Consider the following 18,999-nt stretch of genomic DNA (forward strand, 5'->3'; position numbering starts at 1 on the left):
TTTTTTTGTTTTTTTTTTTTGGTTTTGAGACAGGGTTTCTCTGTGGCTTTGGAGGCTGTCCTGGAACTCTCTCTGTAGACCAGGCTGGTCTCAAACTCACAGAGATCCGCCTGCCTCTGCCTCCCAAATGCTGCGATTAAAGGCACCTGCCATTCTTTTATTTGCTACCTTATTTCCTTAGCAGCCTCTGAGAATGTCCAACCATAGGGCCCCAAAAGGAAACATCAACCTTCTCCCTTCCCCCTTCCCCCTTTTCTGCCCTATAACTACCACAGCCTGTAAACATGTCACCCTCTCTGGTTTCTTGAACTACAGTTCTCCTCCCTGCCGGTCTTTTCTGGAATAAACCCTGAATCATCATAGCTTCGCTCACTCTCTTGCCTGTCCTTCCTTCTCTTCGACCTTACACAATCCATTCCATAGTCAAGAGGCAGTGGGAATCCTGCCATCGAAATGCCACCATTTCTGGAACAACGGCTGCAAGCCAACGGCCCTTTGGATGTCTCAGTAGGAGGCTGACAGAAGTTTCGGCTGAAGGACACCAGTACAAATGCCTTTTATGCGAGAGGACATGGGAATACTTCAAATTATCTACCTTCAAAAGCACATGTTTGAGGCTGCAAAGTAGGGAAACAAAGGTGTTCTGGGCTGAGTTGCAGGAGGAAGGCTTTTCCCAGCTGTAGGATTCAAGGATGATGAAAGGGAGACGCACGAGAATGTAAAACAAATTGTGCACTGGAGGGTGGAAAATACAGATTTGAAAGTTAAGTGTCTGGAACAAGAGAGATATGAGTCACTGGAATTTACAAGTTACTATAGGAAACAAAGATAAAGAGATCATGAGTCGGGTAGTGATGCCCGTAGCAAAGTGGCATTTTGTTAACTGCAAAACCAGTCGATGGCAGAAACTGTTCATCAACCCAGGAAAGGGGTGGTAATTATGGGAGACAACAGCAGATAATGACATTTACGCAGGACCTGCGGGGACTGAGTTGGGTGTTCAGCAATTATGTCAAATGGGAGCACAGATCTTTCTTCCCCCTCAACATGGTAAATCAGAAAGAAAAGAGAAAACAGGAGGTCTGGAGGGCATGTGTCAAACAGACAGGACAGGGAAGCACAGCTAGCCAGAGGCAATGGTACTCCAGCCGGAGGGAAATGCTTTTCTCTGTGCCCTGAGGCAGCATCCTCTTACATGCTGAGGTAGAGAACACAGTTGGCTTATTGAACTCCTACATGAGGATGCAAATAACCTGAGAGGACAAACTCCTTCACACAGAAACTGTCGCTCAGTGCTCTAGTTTGCTGTCTGTTGCTGGGAGAAACCTCAGACAGAAAACAACTGGGGGAGGAAAGGGTTTATTTGTCTGTCACTGGGGAAGGCAAGGCAGGACCCTCGAGACAAGAACTGAAGCAGAGACCACGGAGGAGCACTGCCTACTGGCTTCCCAGGCTGCCACCTTGTGCACCTCAGGACCACCTGCCCACGGATGGCACTGCTCACAATGGACTAGGCCATATCCCCCCCCCCCCCCCCCCCCGTCAATTAGCAAGTAATAAAAATAACTAAAAAACACCCCCACTGACATGCTCACATGCCAATTCAATGGAGGCAATTCTTCAGCAGACAACAGAGGCTAACTGATATTCAGGTTCAGAACAAGGCCATGACCAGCTTCCTTCCTTCCTCAAGAATGTTCCTGTTTTCTCTGTTCTCTGGGTTCCTCAGAGCTCGCAGTGTCTCGAGCCTTTTGATTTTTAAGCGAGTTTGTCCAGGATTTGCCTTCTGCCATGTCTTCTGAAGAAGGGAAGCTCTTCGTGGGAGGGCTCAACTTCAACACCGATGAGCAGGCACTCGAAGACCACTTCAGCAGCTTTGGGCCTATCTCTGAGGTGGTTGTTGTCAAGGACGGGGAGACTCAAAGATCCCGGGGTTTTGGCTTCATCACCTTCACCAACCCAGAGCATGCCTCAGATGCCATGAGAGCCATGGACGGAGGGTCCCTGGATGGGCGCCAGATCCATGTGGACCATGCAGGCAAGTCTGCCCGGGGATCTAGAGGGGGAGCCTTTGGGGCCCATGGGCGTGGTCGCAGCTACTCCAGAGGTGGTGGAGACTAGGGCTATGGAAGTGGAAGATATGTCAGTCGACCTGGAGGATATGAGTATGGATATGGACGGTCTAGAGACTATAGTGGCAGAAGCCAGGGTGGTTATGAGCGCCACTCAGGATGAAATTACAGAGACAATTATGACAACTGAGATGGGGCATACACACATAATGTAGATACACAAGGAATAACACTTCTGATCCAGGATCGTCCTTCTAAATTTATAGAGATTTTTGGAGCTGTGCCGGAACATCTGTTTTAGTACATCGAGTTCTATTTTTGAATTGAGCTCCCAAGGTAGTTTGTTAAAGACCCTTTAGAAAGCTCCATGTGTTCTTTAAATATTTTTTCCCTTTAAAGACAAATTTTAAGACATTGGTTATCGTACCAATATTTTTTCTTTTTACCAATTTTTGTTTAGGATTGTTTTGGCCTAAAAACTGTGGCCAGGCTAATGTTTTTAAAATGAATGTGTATTTAAGGACATTTTAAAAGTTGTATACAATGTTTATCATGACCAGAAAGTAATTTCTGAATGTATAAGCAATCTGAATCAAGATCATGACTACCTAGAGATGGTTTTTATTCAAGATCACTGTCCTGATTATATAGAAGAGCTTCTTTTAAAATGATTGTAAATGTCATTTTTTTAATACTGGCTGGTTTCGAACTCACAGAGATCTGCCTGCCTCTGTCTCCCTGTGCTTGGGATTAAAGGCGTGCGCCACCACTGCCTGGCTTTTTTTTCCTTTTCTTTCTTTTTTTCCTGTGGGTGTTGGGAATCAAGCTCAGGTATTTGTGCTTGTAAGGTAGACGCTTCATCAACTGTACTGTTTCCCCAGCTCACTGTCTTATAGTTTTATGATCAAACATAGTTCTCTAAACTATATAATTTCATGTTGTGTATCTAGGGGCTATATATGTCGTGAAAAAATTAGATGATATGGATACAAATTATATAGAGGTATAAAAGAAACCACACTGTAGGCATGTTAGGCTTCGTCACTCAACTATGTTTAGGGTCAGCCGTGTGGTGGTGGGTGTTACCTGTCCACTTCCATTACCTATTCGCATCCCATTGTAGAAATGTATCATTCACCATCTCTCTTAGGCATGTATCAACAGTGTCATCTGTATTTCCTGGGATCCCTCCTATTCCTGGGCACTGCTGGACTGCCTTTCTCGGCTTCTTGCCAGCAAAGGATGGACAGGGGATTGGCATGACTCTTGAGAACCTCCCCATGTGTGATTCTCCATAACCCTTCTACTCAGGTGGGAGCTGCCCAGGAAAGCCCCTTGATTAGACATACCCACACACAGCTAGTATGGGAGACACACACACACACACACACACACACACACACACACACACACTAATAGCTCGTAGCCCTTGTCTTCAGTCTTCTCCATACAACATTTGCAAATAACCCTCCCACACACCAATACTTGATATTGCCCACTTTGAAGGGAAGACAGGATTCTTTCCTTTATCCTCTTGTCTTCTGTGATACAGCAATGATACTTCCCAGCACGAGTCACATTTGTTTGCTTTGAGACAGGGTCTCACTTTGTAGACTAGACTGGCCTCAAACTGAGAGTCCACTGCCTCCGCCTCTTGCATGCACCACTGTGCCCAGTTCAGAAGCAACATTTGAAAAATACCAGTGTAAGGTCTTTTCATACTTTTGTCTCCATCTAGATACTCTGTCCTCCCATCTGTTTCCCTGTCTGTCCGTTGCACTGTCTACTCCCTCACCTACTTTTAACAAGAATTCAAGACTCTAGTTTCCCAGATGCTTTTCTTATGCTCTTCTCACAGCAATGTACTGGATGATGGAAACATCTTTGTAACCTGACCTATTGGACATAAACACAAAACTTACTATGCTTGTCTAACCACCCTCCCTTTGTTCCTCTTTGCTTTCAGATGTCTCCAGTGTTCAGATCATCTCATATTGAGTTCTCTCTCTCTCTCTCTCTCTCTCTCTCTCTCTCTCTCTCTCTCTCTCTCTCTCTCTCATTATGTCCTAGCATTTGTGTCATAGCTTCTAGAAACTTCGTAAAATTACTATTTTATCTCTTCCTCCAGTTATACCCAAATATTCCCCGAAGCCCACACCTTCTTTTTAAAGGTTTATTGTATTACTTTTTAATTATGTGCATGTGTGAGCAGGTGCCCTGAGAAGCAAAAGACTTAAAACTTCTCTCTCTCTCTCTCTCTCTCTCTCTCTCTCTCTCTCTCTCTCTCTCTCTCTCTCTCTCTCTCAGTCCCCAGTGAAGAAATAAAGGGAATTTGAATCCTGTTTTTATATTAAGAATCTCTGTTTCTCCTTATGGAAAGACTTTCTTTCCCATGACATTTTTTGTCTTCTCCCACCCATGGATGAGAGGGAGAGGAATGCTCATCCCTCCCTGTGTCTTTGAGCATATTTGCAGTATATCTTTGAGACATCACTCTGACTTCCTGGAGAATCTTCCCTGTCTTGCATCTTCTCTTCTAGTCCTTTCCTTGGTGCTACACCTTGTTCGTGTATCTCAAACTCTGACAGCTCCTCCTTTGTCTCCTGCTACGATCTGACCTCTACCATATTCATTGTTGCCGCCTTCATACCCTTCTTTGCCTTAGCCCCTTGCAGTCAGACTCATACCCCTCCACTTCCTGACCATCAGAGGCTAATAAGCTTCTTACCCAGACTCTTTTCTATAGCACTACATACCAGCCGAAGTCTGACAGAGGGAGCTGTTGGTAGGGATTGGCTGCTGGGAGATGACTTACTATGTTAGTTTCTTTCACACAACCCTTGACAGATACTTTGCCAAGAATAACAGACTGTTTTGCCTTACAGTCCAAGGATACAGTTCATCGTGGAAGGCAAGCCATGGGGACAAGAGTTTTATGCCGCTGTTCATATTGTACCTATAGCCAGGAAACAGAGAAAGATGGCTGGCACTCAGTTTTCTTTCCCATTTTTAGTGAATCCAGGACCCTGGCCCATGGAACAGTGCTGCCCAGTTAGGATGGGCCATCTCTTTCCTTAACCAAGTCTGGTAACTTGCTCACAGACATGCCCAGAAGTATGTCTTCTCAGTGGTTCTAAATCCTGTCAAGTTGACAACCATCCTGCTTGCTCCAGTCTTATCTTTAAAATAATGGATATTTCTCCATTATAAAAAATATATATTTTGTAACAGAGCCCCTTGATTCCCAAGCACTTTGCATAATGGAGGTGAGATGATACATTTGTAAGAATCTGCTTTGGTGCCAGTTTTGTTTGGTGACATCATCTCTAACGTCATCCTTATCTCAATGGTGTGTAACTTTGCACAAGTCAGGCTTTTCTGGTAGTACAAGAGAGAACAGATGTCTTTCTAAAACCACCAATATGTTCATTTATGAACTTGTGAGCTGTTCTTAGTGATTAATCTCCAACCATCAGCTCTTGCTCTAACCCACAGGAACCAAGAATTTGACAATTTATATATGTGTTTCTTACAAGCTTAAATTCCTATTAACAGGCCAAACTGTAGATGTAGAACTGTAGATAACACTAAGTAGCATGATTTTTTAAAGGAACAAAGGCAAATTTTTTTTCATGAGAATGTTACAACTTTCATTGGCACCTAACAGAAGCACACATTTTGTAGCATATATTGAGGAATAGAATTAAAATTTTTACTATGCCCTAAATTTCAATTTCTTGGAGAAGAAATAGTTTCCATAGGCATGCAATACATGGAGAGGCACCAGAGGTCCCCAGAACAGGAAAGACTATTGACATTGTTCTTAGTTGCCACCATAACTAGATGATAAGACCTCACTGCTAAAATCACAACATACTTTGGTTGCAAGACATGAAGAAATCAAGCCAAACGCTTCCTGCTAACTAGATATAGTAATTCTAGAAGGGTCTATGGAGAATGCAGTGGGAGAAAAGCAATCAACATAACCCTGTATTGTTGCATAGCAATTTTCTTGGAGAGGTTCCATACTGCAGGGAAGGTCCTTAAGATGGGAAGTAAACAACCTGAAAAAGCTTCAGGAAGTCCCTGAAACTGAGCAGATTCACTAGACCTCTCCCTTGCCAAGAGTACAAAAACAATAAAGGCTTCTGAGAGTCACTCTCAGGCAAGTGGTATTGCAGAGAAGACACTCAGACAAGTCCAGCCTCCTGGAAAAAGCAAAGAGCAGCCAAATTGCCTGGAAGACTGGGAGATCAGATGAGCTGCCTAGAAGAAACAAGGACCAGTAAAGATTCATAACTTGTCAGAGTACTGAGAATAAGTGATGTATTGAGTGAGACTAAGTCGATTAGACATCTCTCTCCACCCTCCCTCCCATAAAGCTCACGGAAGATTGTGGAAGATGGGCATAACAAATGTAAGAGCAGGAGGATGGGGAGGGGCCCATGACATGCTGTCTTTGGAATGTGATGTGATCAAGTCAACATTCCACCATTAATTGGTCTCAGGAAGTTATTAAGCAAAAAAAAAAAAAAAAAAAAAGGAATGTGAAGAGGAGACTGGGGCATGGTGGGAGGGGTGCCTTGGTGAAGTAGAGGAGGAAGTTGGGAGTTCCCAAAAGAGGGGTGTTGGGGGTGCAAGCAGGGAGTAGAAGAGAGGCATAGAGCATGCATATGACATTATCAAAGAACAAATAAAAGATACTCTGTTAAAAGATTTCAAACATCTGTGTGTGTGTGTGTGTGTGTGCGCGCGCGCGTGCGTGCCTGTGTGTGTGTGTCTGTGTGTGTGTGTGTGTGTGTGTGTGTGTGTGTGTGGAGAGAGAGAGAGAGAGGAACTGAGGAACTGTGTATTAATATGTCTGCCTGCATGTCTGCTTCCATGCATCTGTGGGAGTATATCTGCATGGGAGTGTGTCTGTGTGGCAGTGTGTCTGGTACATGTGTGTAATATGACAGCAGAGCACAGAATCAAATTTTCTATGAATACATTAAATTCACTGACCTTGAGGAAAACAGATAATAAAATTTTAAATATTAAACCAAAATTTTGTTTGTTTGTTTGGTAGTGTGTCACTATATTGAACAGGCTGGCCTTGAACTCACAGAGATTCACCTACCTCTGCCTCCTGAGTGCTGAGATTAAAGACACATGCTACTGTGCTTGATAAATTAAGCGGTTAAGAGCACTGACTGTTCTTCCAGAGGTCCTGAGTTCAATTCCCGGCAACCACATGGTGGCTCACAACCACCTATAATGAGATCTGGTGCCCTCCGCTGGCATGCAGGCAGAAAACTATATATACAATAAATAAATAAATAAATAAATAAAATATTTTTAAATGGATGTAAAATTATGGTTTCTGTGAAAAATTCTTGCCTTGAGGTTGGATGAGCAGCCTTGTTTTCCTGTTCTTCTTGGTGGCATTATCTCTTGGCTGACATGAAACTGGCATGACTTAAATGCATGATAACAGGTTGAATGGAAAATCTCCAAAACTGTAGGTGGGGATTCATTAGGGTCATTGTCTCAGAATAGGGGGCAGAGACAAATGGCACTTTGTTTATAATATCTGGTAGTTGGATCACTAATAGAAAACAGAAAAGTCAGCCTATAGCACTGGTCCCATAATCTCATTCCTTTGTATTGGTTTACTAGTTACATATAAGTGGGTCGGTTACTCCTGGTAGATCTGTGACTTCAGGAGTGTCAGCTCTAAAAGTTTGCCTTGACCCTTGTCACAAAGGACTTGTTGCGCAGTCTGACTAGAACCTGATGTGAAGAATTCTGCACCTCTTCAGAATTGTTTAGAGTGGATACCCCAAAACTGAAGAGAACAGATGGTGTGCAAGGAGTCAGAAGAGTACTAAAATGTGTCATTTGAATTTGGCAGCTGACTTCAAAATAGAAGACATGATCTCTTCTGATCAAATAGTCTTCAGTCTGAAAACTACACTGTGTGTCATTGGCCCCTTCAAGTCTCTCAACCCATTGTTCTTTCTGCTGTCCTGTTGCTGTGAGGTGTAACCTCCAGATCTGAACTTCACAGAGGCCCTGAGCTGACCGGGCACATTCTTGAACTGCTTTGTGTGTGGACTGAGAACCTGACATCACAGGCCCTTAATCTAACTGCCAGGCTCACTGCCCCTGACCTAAGATGAGACAAAGGCACAAACATGTCCTCCATTTGGCCGTGAGCTAGTTTGGGCCAAAGCACCCTTGGTCCTGAGTTACAGGTCCTCAGGTTAGGCTCTTGTCCCCCCCTGCACATGTACCCTGAGGTTTAGCAGTGTTTGCCTCTCCTATTACAGGTCACTTTGCTTCAGCCTGAGTCCCTTGCAGGCACTCTGTTCAAAGCAGAGGCAGTGGTCAGGTGTCACTGGGCAGTTTATGACCGCACCGCTGCTTTGCCTAGGTCTTCCCAGCTGTTGAAAGGATGCTAGGGGCAAAAGGTGACTAGGTCACTTCTATGCCACCTGCTTCTGTTGTTGTTTCTTTTAAATCCTCTTAAGTGGACTTTTAAAGTGTGAACTCTTCAACCGCATCGTGGCCAAAGAACCACCTCAGAGACAGATGCAGCTGCTGAAAGACAGGGCCTGGGTGGGAAGCCCAGAGAGTCTTCATTTCTGCTCCGGAGAGAGAGCGCTCAGTCTAGTGAGGACCACAGAGACATCCTCCAGGCTGAAATTAGGAACTTCCCTTAGATTTCCACCCCTCCCCTTCCTTCTTCTCCCCTTCCCCTCTCATTCCTTCCCTCTTTTCTTGTCTTGTCTTTTTTCTTTTCTTTTCTTTTCTTCTTTCTAGACAATGTCTCATGTAACCCAGGCTAGATTTGAACTTTCTATGTAGCCAAGGACTTGAACATCTTATCTCTCTGCCTTTGCCTCCCAAGTACTGAGATTACATAGTTTATGGGAAGCTGGGGGCTGAGACCAGGGCTTCATGCATGCTAGGCAAGCACTCTGTCAACTGAGTTACACCCTCAGCATTTTTCAAGTTTGTCCCTCCTCCAAACAATGTAAATGTATAAGGCAAATATTTTAGGCTTTCTAAAATATGAAGACATTTAGTTTGGTTTAGTGAGTAACTCTTTACTTAAGCCATGCCACATTTCTCCCATGTTGTTTGGCCCTGTAATTTCTGGGCCTGTAGTGAGGCAGAACGGTCATTGAAACTTACGGTGGAGTAGAACTGGTAGCCTTACGGTGACAGGGGTGAGGGGAGGGAGAGGAAAAATCAACACTGGATGGGTATGTATTTCAAGCACACAGCCCTTGTAACTTACTCTTGCTACCCAGTAGTATGACTTTTACTGCAACTAGATCCCACCTCCAACTTTCTACTCCTTACCAATAAGGCTGCCAAGACATGGATTCATCAGTGGGTTGATCCATTGGCTCACAGCCCTTATGATCCAGTCAACTTCTCCAAGGACTTACGTCTGTACATTCCTTTAGAAATCAAGTCTTCAACACATGAGTTGGGAACAAACATTTCATATTTAAATGTGACATTCAGATTCTGCTGCAAGAATGTAATTAGGACTTGCCTTGTATAATAGCAGGTAAGGATGAAGAATGCCACATCCTACAATAAGTATCCATGTCCTAATAGAATAAGGATGTGTCTCTGGGCTAGAGGAGGCCAAAAGCTCCTCCTGGATCAGTTGCCACAGATGGTTGTGAGACACCCAACATGGGTGCTGGGAATAGAACTCTGGTACTCTACAAGAGCAGTAGATACTCTAACCACTGAGCCATCTCTCCAGCTTTCCAGCCTTTAAAAGATTTATCTACTAAATTAACTTAAAAAAGAATTAAACTCTGAGCTTGGCATTGGTGGCACACGCCTTTAATCCTAGCACTTGGGAGGCAGAGGCAGGCAGATATCTGTGAGTTCAAGGCAAGACTGGTCTACAAAACTACACAGAGAAACCCTGTCCCAAAAAAAAATCAAAAGAGAGAGAGAGAGAAACTCATGTGAGCAACTTAATCAACAATTTTAAAAAGATCAAGCATTCGAACAGAATACAACCCAAAGATACAATTTGATACTTATATACTAAGTGATGATGGTAGGAAAATATAGTCTTGAATGTGAGCCAAGATATGTCAGGCAGTGTTTATTGGGGATTTTGTGTTGTGTGGCAACATGTGCATTGCAAAGTGTGCCTGTTATGCATTCATCACCAATGCTGTGGTCATGTTACACCATGCAACATGGGTGAGCACTGCCAGACACACCTCAGAGTAATTATGCATTTGACTTTGAGTTAATTTGATTATTCTACATTCAGAAAACTTGAACTATTGCCTAATGTTTTGCAGTTCCCCTGCTTAGTTGCATGATCTCACATGGGATCATGGCCTTCAGTTTAAGAAGCTGGGGCATAGCTGAACTAGATGATCACTTTGAAACTGTTGAGTTCATGGGAGGAGTTTGGTCATGAATTAGTGGTGAGGTGACTAGAGGATGGGAAGATGGAGGTGAATTAGATGGGGAGGAGAGACAGGAATTTTGAGGAATGTCTGGGGGATTAAGAGTGTCTCAGAGATAGCTGGTTCTAACACTCAGGACCTGTGCATATCGCTTTGTGTGACAATACAATGCACTGCAGATATGTCCTAAGTGAAAAATCTGACTTGAGAAGGATACTTGGGTTGACCAGGTTTTTTGTTTTGTTTTGTTTTGGTTTTTGTCAACTTGATAGCAGCTAGAAGCTGTCTAGGAGAGAGACCCTCAATTTAGAAAATGCCTCTATCAACTTGGCCTGTAGACAAATCTGTCGGACATTCTCTTGATTAATGATTAGTGTGTAAGGGCCCAGTCTACTCTGGGTGGTGCCACTGCTGGGCAGGTGGTCCTAGGCTGCATAAGAAGCAGATGGACCAAGCCACAGGGAGCAAGCCATTAAGCAGCGTTTGTCTGTGGCCCTTTCTTCGGTTCCTGCTCCCAAGGTCCTGCCTTGAGTTCCTGCCCTGATTTTCCTCTGTGTTGGCCTGTAAGCTGTAAGCTAAAATAAACCCTTTCCTCCCCAAGTTGCTTTTGGTCATGGTGTTTGTCACAGTAATAGAAAGCAGAGCAGAATGGTAGGTAACTCTGCATCCAGGTGGGACCTAAATGCAGTCATACATACATACTTGAAAAAGGGTGAGTCAGAGTAATAAAACAAAGACAGTGAGCTCATGGAGGCCGAAAGGGAGAGGGTATGACCACAAGAAGCTGGGAATGCTGGCAGCCACAGGAACCAGAAAGAGGCAATGAGTGTGTCCTTCCCAAATGCCTCCAGGAGGAGGATGTCCTTGCTGACACCTTAATCTCCACCCAGTGACACTGTTCAGATGTCCAGCCTCCACAAGCATCAGAGAATACATTTATTCTGTCACATAAATGTGGCTGCTTTGTGATATTTTGTTATGGTAACTGCAAGAAATCAATACTGCTTTCCAATCATGAAAATTAACTCCCCAGCCCCTGACTTTTGGTATTCTAGAACTGTGGATATTGCATATAGCCTCCCACATCATCACAGATGTGTTTGGAGGAGGGACACATCTTCTCTTATAGCTCCTAAACATGGCTCAATGCTGGAACACCTCAATGCCCAGCCACAGTTCTGACAGCTGCATTTGGGAACCACTGAGCTGCACAGAGAGGGGCGGGGCTTTCCGACTCACACTAAGACTTCTGGATGTAGTTCCGGACTCCCCTGTGGCTCCTCAAGCTGAGTGTATCAGAAGCCGAGCTCACTGCCTAACCCCTTCAGCTCTGTCCCCTCCTGTGTACCTCATGTGGATACTCATGCCAATAGCTCCTTGTCACCATGACTTCAGTGACTGTTTACCCTCAGCTTCTCATTCTACCCCCAGATGCAGCATTCTGCTGCCCACGGTACCCCAGAGAAGGGCCTTTGAAGTTTTAAAGGGATTTTTTGAAGTGAGGAGGTGAGGAGGGAGGATGAGACCTTCCTGCTTCACACTGAGCTGCTGTGAGATAGCTGATGAACAGAATGGGTCCAAGAAAAACTTTGCCCGAGACACTGTTCTACCACTTAAAAAGCACAAAGGGGTGGTATGGAGGCGGCTCAGTCAGTAAGGCACTTCTTGTAAGGACCTGAGTTCAGATCCCAAGCACCCATGTAAAAAACTGAGTGAAGTACACACAGCGCTGTGGGAGCAGAGACAGATAGCTCCTGGAGCACGCTGGTCAGCCAGCCTGGCCAGACTGATGGGCTTCCGGTCCAGTGGGAGGCCTTATCTCAAAGAACAAAAACTCACACCTTTAACCCCAGCACTTGGGAGGCAGAGGCAGGCGGATCTCTCTGAGTTTGAGGCCAGCAGGTCTCCAGAGCGAGTTCCAGGACAGCCAGGGCTACACAGAGAAACCCCGTCACAAAAAAAAAAAAAAAAAAAAAAAAAAAAAGAAAAGAAAAAAGAGAAACAAACAACAACAAACCAAATGTGGAGAGCGACGCCTGCATTATCTGGCCTCCACATACACATTCACCAACAGATATGTACATCACATACCACACCACTCTAACCACTCTATGTCTCACGTAGAAGACAGACATTTTCACGCATGTTGAAACACAGGGAAAACGAACACCACCACTTTTGCCCGAATGGCAGCAGGGAATCTGAAGGTGGAGGTCCAGAGGTAAGACCATAGGTAGATGAGGGCTAGAGGGCCAAGTGAAACATATCTTCTGAAACAAAAGTCACCCCTCACTCCACAGCTAGGGGACACGTCTTCCTTATACGGCAGAACACCAAGGTTCTGGGAGATCTGGACGCTTGTCTGCAGGCACACCACCACTGGACTCCATTCTGGACCTTGTTTATCGCAAAGCCCTAATTTTGATGTTCTGCTTTCCCTCTATCCAGGGTCACCCCAGTTTGGTGTTTGTATGAATGCCCCCAACAGCTTTTAAAGTTCTGTTTCCTAGGTCTTCAAGGAAGCATCCTCTGGGATTCTTGAGCAATCTGCTTAACTGCCCACTGGAGCACCTGATTTTGCACAGGACTGTGCTCGAAAGATAACCCTTGGTCCCAGACATCTGCTGAAATGGCCCAAGACTATGAAAACCCTCCCATCCCTTACTTTTTAGGGAGAGATGCTTGGAGGCCTAGGCTGGTCATGGGATTGGCTGTTCCTATTGCCATCTCTATAACACTTCACCAGGGACCAGAACAATTGAAGGTACTCAGTTACTTCCTATTTAAACTCCACAGATTCCCACACACCACAGAGAGTAGATAAAATGTTTTGTTTCGTTTTAATATTATCAAAGGGCCCACATGGACTGTTGAATTTTTGCAAGTTGAGGGGCCAAATGCAGCGGCTGTTCAGCCTTGTCCCGGTGGCAGGGTGTGGCAAAACTGAACAAGATCATTAAAACCTCACTGATCTGTTGATCTTCTCTCAGCTTCAGGATGCCTTCTGCTACCAAGCCTCATAATGGCAGCTTTGAAGTCCTTCGCAAGTGTGAATTTACTGTTTTGTAAAGACCAGATTCCTGAGCAGGCCATAAATTATCCTGTTAGACAAAGGCTTCTGGGGAAAGGCGTTTGTGTTGAAACCCTTTAATGGATGGTTTTCCTAACACACTGCTGGCAGAGCAAATAGCTGGCACTCAGGTCCCACAATCCAAGAAAGGCCAAACTCCAGGGAAGTGCCAGGAGGCTTTGAAATCCTTTTCTAGGTGAGAAAGAGAGAGAAAGCATAGCATTTGCAAAAGAAACTGCTTTCCATTCCTCCTCGTTTAGCAGTCGGGTTTTAGAATAATTGAGATACAGCTTTTATTACCATTGCCATTACCGTGAAGTGATCACTGGCTGTGTGGGTCTCCTTTAGTTGTGGTCTCTCCTACTCTACAGTTGACTGCTCACAGCGACAATCTCACAACTAACTTTTCCTGTGCTTTCTTCTTCTTCCTCCCCTCCCCCCTTTCTTGGGTGTTCTGCCTGCATGCATGTCTGTGCCTGCTGCCTTTGGAGGCCAGAAGGAGACAGATGCCCTGGTTGGGATCAGCCATGTGGGTCCTGGTAATGGAACCCGGGTCTGCAAGAACAGCCAGGGCTCTTAACGTACATAACTCGTTGCATGTTTTCAAACACCAGTCACGGGTTTTGGTGAGCTGAAGACACGTCTCTCACACACGGCACGGAGGCTCAGCATCTTTCCTCTCCTCCCACCACGCTTCTCCAACGTACGGCTGGAAGGGCTAAACTTGACTGTGAATGCAAACTGAAAATAAAATTGAGTCAAAGCCTAAACTGCAGTTTCTTTTTGAGTAATGTTGAAAATGAGATTATTATTTCGAAAGCAATATAGGGCCATCATGATGTCTCAGTGAGTGTGCTGGATAGTTCTTTGTTTTGTTTTGTTTGTTTGTTTGTTTTTCAACTTGACACAAGCTAGAGTCACTGGGAAGAGAGCACATGAACTGAGGAGCTGCCTCTATAAGGCTGGCCTGTAGGCAAATCTGTGGTGCTCCCCCCTCCCGCCCATTAGTGATTGATGCAGGAGGGCACAGGTCACTGTGGTCAGTGCCATCTTGGGAAGATAGTCCTGTGTTGTATTGGGAAGGTAGCTGAGCAAGCCAGTAAGCAGCATTCCTCTATGGTTTCCGCTTCAATTCTTGCACCCAGGTTTCTACTTGAGTTCCTACTCTGACTTCCCCTCAGGGATGGACTACAACATGGAAGTGTAGGCCACATAAACCTTTTCATCCACAAGCTGCTTCTGGTCATGGTGTTTATCACAGCAGCAGAGAGCCCAAACTAAGACAGCAGTTAAAGATACTTGCCATCAAGCCTATGCTCAATCCTTGCACCCACATGGTAATGGTAGACAGAGAGAACAGACCCCAGCAAGTTGTCTTCCGACCTCCACACACGTTTTCTCTCTCTCTCACTCTCCTCTCTCTCTCTGTCTCTCTCTCTGTCTCCCTGTCTCTCTGTCTCTGTCTCTGTCTCTGTCTCTGTCTCTCTCTCAAACACACACAAACAGGACTCATAAGGAATGAATGAATGTAAATGAAAAGTCTTATGGCTGCTCTCTTGAGAATTTTGAAGACGCGGGAAGTGAGAAGAAAGGAAAATAAAAACTACACAAATTATGGCTTTAAAAAAAATGGGCTTCTTGTAAGTATGTTGTCTTGCTACTGTTTCTCCAAGTGGCTAAATATCACAAACATCTGTTCACACCACTCAAAATTCATCGGCTGCAGCTTTTTCCATGGTTGACAACAGGCCTAATTTTGCTAGTGAGAAGACAATGCAGGCAACTCTGAAGCACTTGCTTGGGTAAAGGTCACAGAAGATAACTGTCTCCACTCTCAGAATGAAGGACATCATTGGTTCATTAAGCATCTACTATTGCAGTTTGACTGAAATAGCCCCATAATTTCAGGTCATGAGTGCCTATTCTTTAGCCATCGGGGCTGTTTAGGGAAGTTATGGAGCCTTTGCGAGGTGGGGCCCACCTGGTAGGAGTCAGTCAGGACGAGAGGACCTTAGGGAGTTACTACACAGGGCTGGAGAGATGGCTCAGCAGTTAAGAATGAATACTGCTCTTACAGAGGCCCTGAGTTCAGTTCCCAGCACCCACATCAGGCAGCTCACAACTGCCTTTAACTCTACCTCCAGACACCCTCTTCTGCACCCACATATGTGCACATCCACATACATATATACCTAACTTAAAATCGTTTTGAAGGTAGATTTTTGTTGTTGTTTCGTTTGTTTTTTCTTATTCAAGATGGTGTTTCTCTGTGTAGTCCTGGCTGTCCTGAAACGCCCTTTGTAGACCAGGCTGGCCTCAAACTCAGAGATCTGCCTGCTTCTGCCTCCTGAGTGCCAGGATTAAAAATGTGTGCTACCACTGCCCCCCAAAATAAAACCTTTTTTAAAAGCTTATAATTTGGCCCCTAGTTCTCAAAGGTCTCTGTTTTTTTAGTCTACTTAATCTGGACAAACACTGTCACAAGCTCCCAACACCATGATCTCTGTCCTGTCTTCCTGTTCCAGGGGAACACTGGAGTCTGGAGGACCCTTGCTGGGTTTTCTAGGTTACTGTGTCCCAGATGAAGGAAGTGAACTTTGAGGGTGAATTCAGAGAAAGGAGCATTTCCAAAAGAGGAAGTAGGCCAGAGCTGGGGGAACTCAGAGAGGCTCAGTGGCCCAGGTCAGGAGGGTTGTGGTCCTTTATGGGTGTCTCTTGCATACTATGGTTTTCCCTGAGCGTTCTCTCCCCCTGGCATGTCAGCCTTAGTGGGGGTGGTTTCCAGCCTTGCTTTCCCTGCCAACTTGTCTCTTTTATACTCTAGTCTTCTTCATGGCCCGCGTGTACCTCACTCTGTCCTGCTCTTCTGGCTCATCCTCTACTATGATGGACTATCAGATCTCAGAAACCATAAGCCAAAAGGTAAGCTGTGGAGTCCAAAAGAAGGCTTTGGGTCCCCTGGATCAAGAGGTATAAGCAGCTGTACGCTGCCTGCTGTGGATGCTAGGAGCCGAATTCAGGGCCTCGGCAGGAGCAGTACTGCAGTGTCTCAGACAAGGACAGAGAGTCGGGATGCAGCTTAAATGGACTCCAGTTCTCATGGAGCTTCGTGAGAAAGTAGAACACTACCTTTCAAAGCAGGTTATTGGGAGCTAGAGAGCTGACTCCGAAGTTAAAGCCATGCCGTGCTCTCTCTACAGGAAGACCTGAGTTGAGCTTCCAATCACATCTGTCAGGACATAACCTCCTGTAACTCCAGCTCCAGGGGATTCAACATGTGTCAGGACATCCTGACTTCTGAAGGTACCTACACACATGGGATATTCACTCACACAGACACATACACATAAACCAAAACTAATTTCACAAATTACAACTTAAAAACTGAAGCTCCTGTTGCATAGATACCGCCACAGTTCACAGCTCTTGCTGTTCTAGAGGATTGGAATTTATTTCCAAGCATCCACATCAGGTGACTCATACACCACCTGTAACTCCAGCTCCAGGGAATCTGATGTCCTCTTTCGGCCACCTGCACATACATGACACACAGACACATATGTAGCACATGAATAAGATTATTTTCTTTAAAAAATCTTCAAAACTGAAACTACTGGTCATAGATAGCCAATTCTCATCCAACAAAGGTCATGGATGTTGTAATGTAAAATCCCCACAGATGAACAGCAGTTATCATGGAACACTCTGGTTCTTTGTCTCTGGTATAAAGTGGGTTGAATGGATGACTGTCACAAGGTGTATCTTACACAACGGATGTCAGCTTGCTTATCAAATGTTAGTTAGGGCTTCTTCCTAGGACTCAGGAAGGGAAGTGCTGCCTAAGGGCCATGATAGCACCTCTCTCCTTGGAAAACTGTCCGCATCGGAGAAGAGGAATCAAACCAGACAGCTTCCTCCAAATGTGGGCAGAGTGCCACATTCAAGTTCAAGAAATGTTATCACGGACTCAAACTGTGCCCTCTGGGAAGGAGAAGAGCTCAACTTGTTCAGAAAGTCTTGGGTGACAGAATTACTGAGCGTATTACCCACGGCAGCAAAAAGACCATTCTGTGTAGAGAATCATGGGCTTTGGGGGAGTATATTAAAGTCACTCCTGTCCCGCACCAAGACAGGAGCCTGACAGGTGTCACATTCAGAGACTTCAGAACTGGGAACACAGAGATGAGATAAGCTGCCTGTTTGATTTGTGCCTGATACCCTCATCTTAACAGATAATTAGTGGGCTATATGGGGTCCCTTGAAGGCATTAGCATAGTACAACTTGTGCATCCCTGGCTCTGACTGGCAGACTGTGTGTTAAGTCATTCTGAAGGCGGGTAGCCAGATCTCTGACACTTGCAAATGATCACAGAAAATGTTTGAATTTGCTTCAAGGCAGGACCTAATAAACACATATGCATTGTGGGATCTGGAGCAGTGAGTGTTGTTTTTGCTAAGGTCCAGCAGCCCTTTTGTGGCAGAACTGGGAAAGAAGATGGGCTTTCTGAACTGGAGGGGGAGGACTAAAGCATGCAAATTTCCTAAGATGCTGTTAATGAGGCAGAGCTGGTTTCCATGGTTAAGGGGCTTTTGGCCCGTGTATGGGATGCAGAAGGACAAGCTGGTGGTTTGGTGGTCAAGATCCCCTTCATAGAAGGAGTCCCAGACAGTTCATTTCTGTCATTCCTTTATGAGATTGCTCTATGACTCTTATGCAGAATTGGGTAATAATAGAAATGAGGTGAATGGGGCCTAGAGAGATGGTTCTCTTGCAGAGAACCTAAACTCAGTTCCCAACACCCACATGATTGTTCATACCCATCTATAAGTCCACTTTCAGAGAATCTGACATCTTCTGGCCTCCTTGGGCATGTACATGGTATACACACATGCATACACACAGGCAAAAACTTACACACATGAAAATAAATAAAACATTTTTAAAGAAATAGAATGTACTAGTTGTGATAAAATATGTAAGGTAATTAACTTACAATGAGAAAGGGTTTGTTGTGGCTCTACTCTGAAACTCCTGATTTGTGACTAAGTAGCTCCATTTCCTTGTGTTTGTGGCGAGACAGCACTTCATGAGAGGTGTGTACCAGAGCAGGCCTCTTACCTCAGAGGCCAGGAAGAAAGGGGGAAAGGAGAGCCTGAACTCCATTATCTCCCTAGTATTAATTAAAGGATGCCCCCCAGGCTTTGTTCCCTAAAAGCTGCACAGCTTCCCAACATACCACCCTGGAGGTTGGCCCATCCTTCAACATGATGCTGTGTGATTTCAAGCTGGTTAAGATTAAGGTTGTGCTTCAAATCTTTCTCTCTTTATGTTGTAGCACAAGCTGAGGTCAACATTTACTGTAACAGCACAGTTCTACAGGCACCTCATCTCTCAGACCAAAAAAAAAAAAAAAAGGCA

The 18,999-nt window shown here is 44.9% G+C and overlaps 1 protein-coding gene across 1 annotated transcript; it reads left to right on the plus strand.

Annotated features, from left to right (window-relative positions):
• Window positions 1-1,759: 1,759 nt before the first annotated feature.
• On the plus strand, window positions 1,760-2,312 carry LOC101834991 (RNA-binding protein 3-like). The gene has a single exon (XM_040739860.1). It carries the CDS (start codon window positions 1,792-1,794, stop codon window positions 2,119-2,121), a length of 330 nt encoding a protein of 109 aa, XP_040595794.1. The 5' UTR covers window positions 1,760-1,791; the 3' UTR covers window positions 2,122-2,312.
• Window positions 2,313-18,999: the final 16,687 nt, after the last annotated feature.

The sequence above is a fragment of the Mesocricetus auratus genome, unplaced genomic scaffold (assembly GCF_017639785.1).
Source record: "Mesocricetus auratus isolate SY011 unplaced genomic scaffold, BCM_Maur_2.0 Super-Scaffold_100691, whole genome shotgun sequence".
Lineage (NCBI taxonomy): Eukaryota > Metazoa > Chordata > Mammalia > Rodentia > Cricetidae > Mesocricetus > Mesocricetus auratus.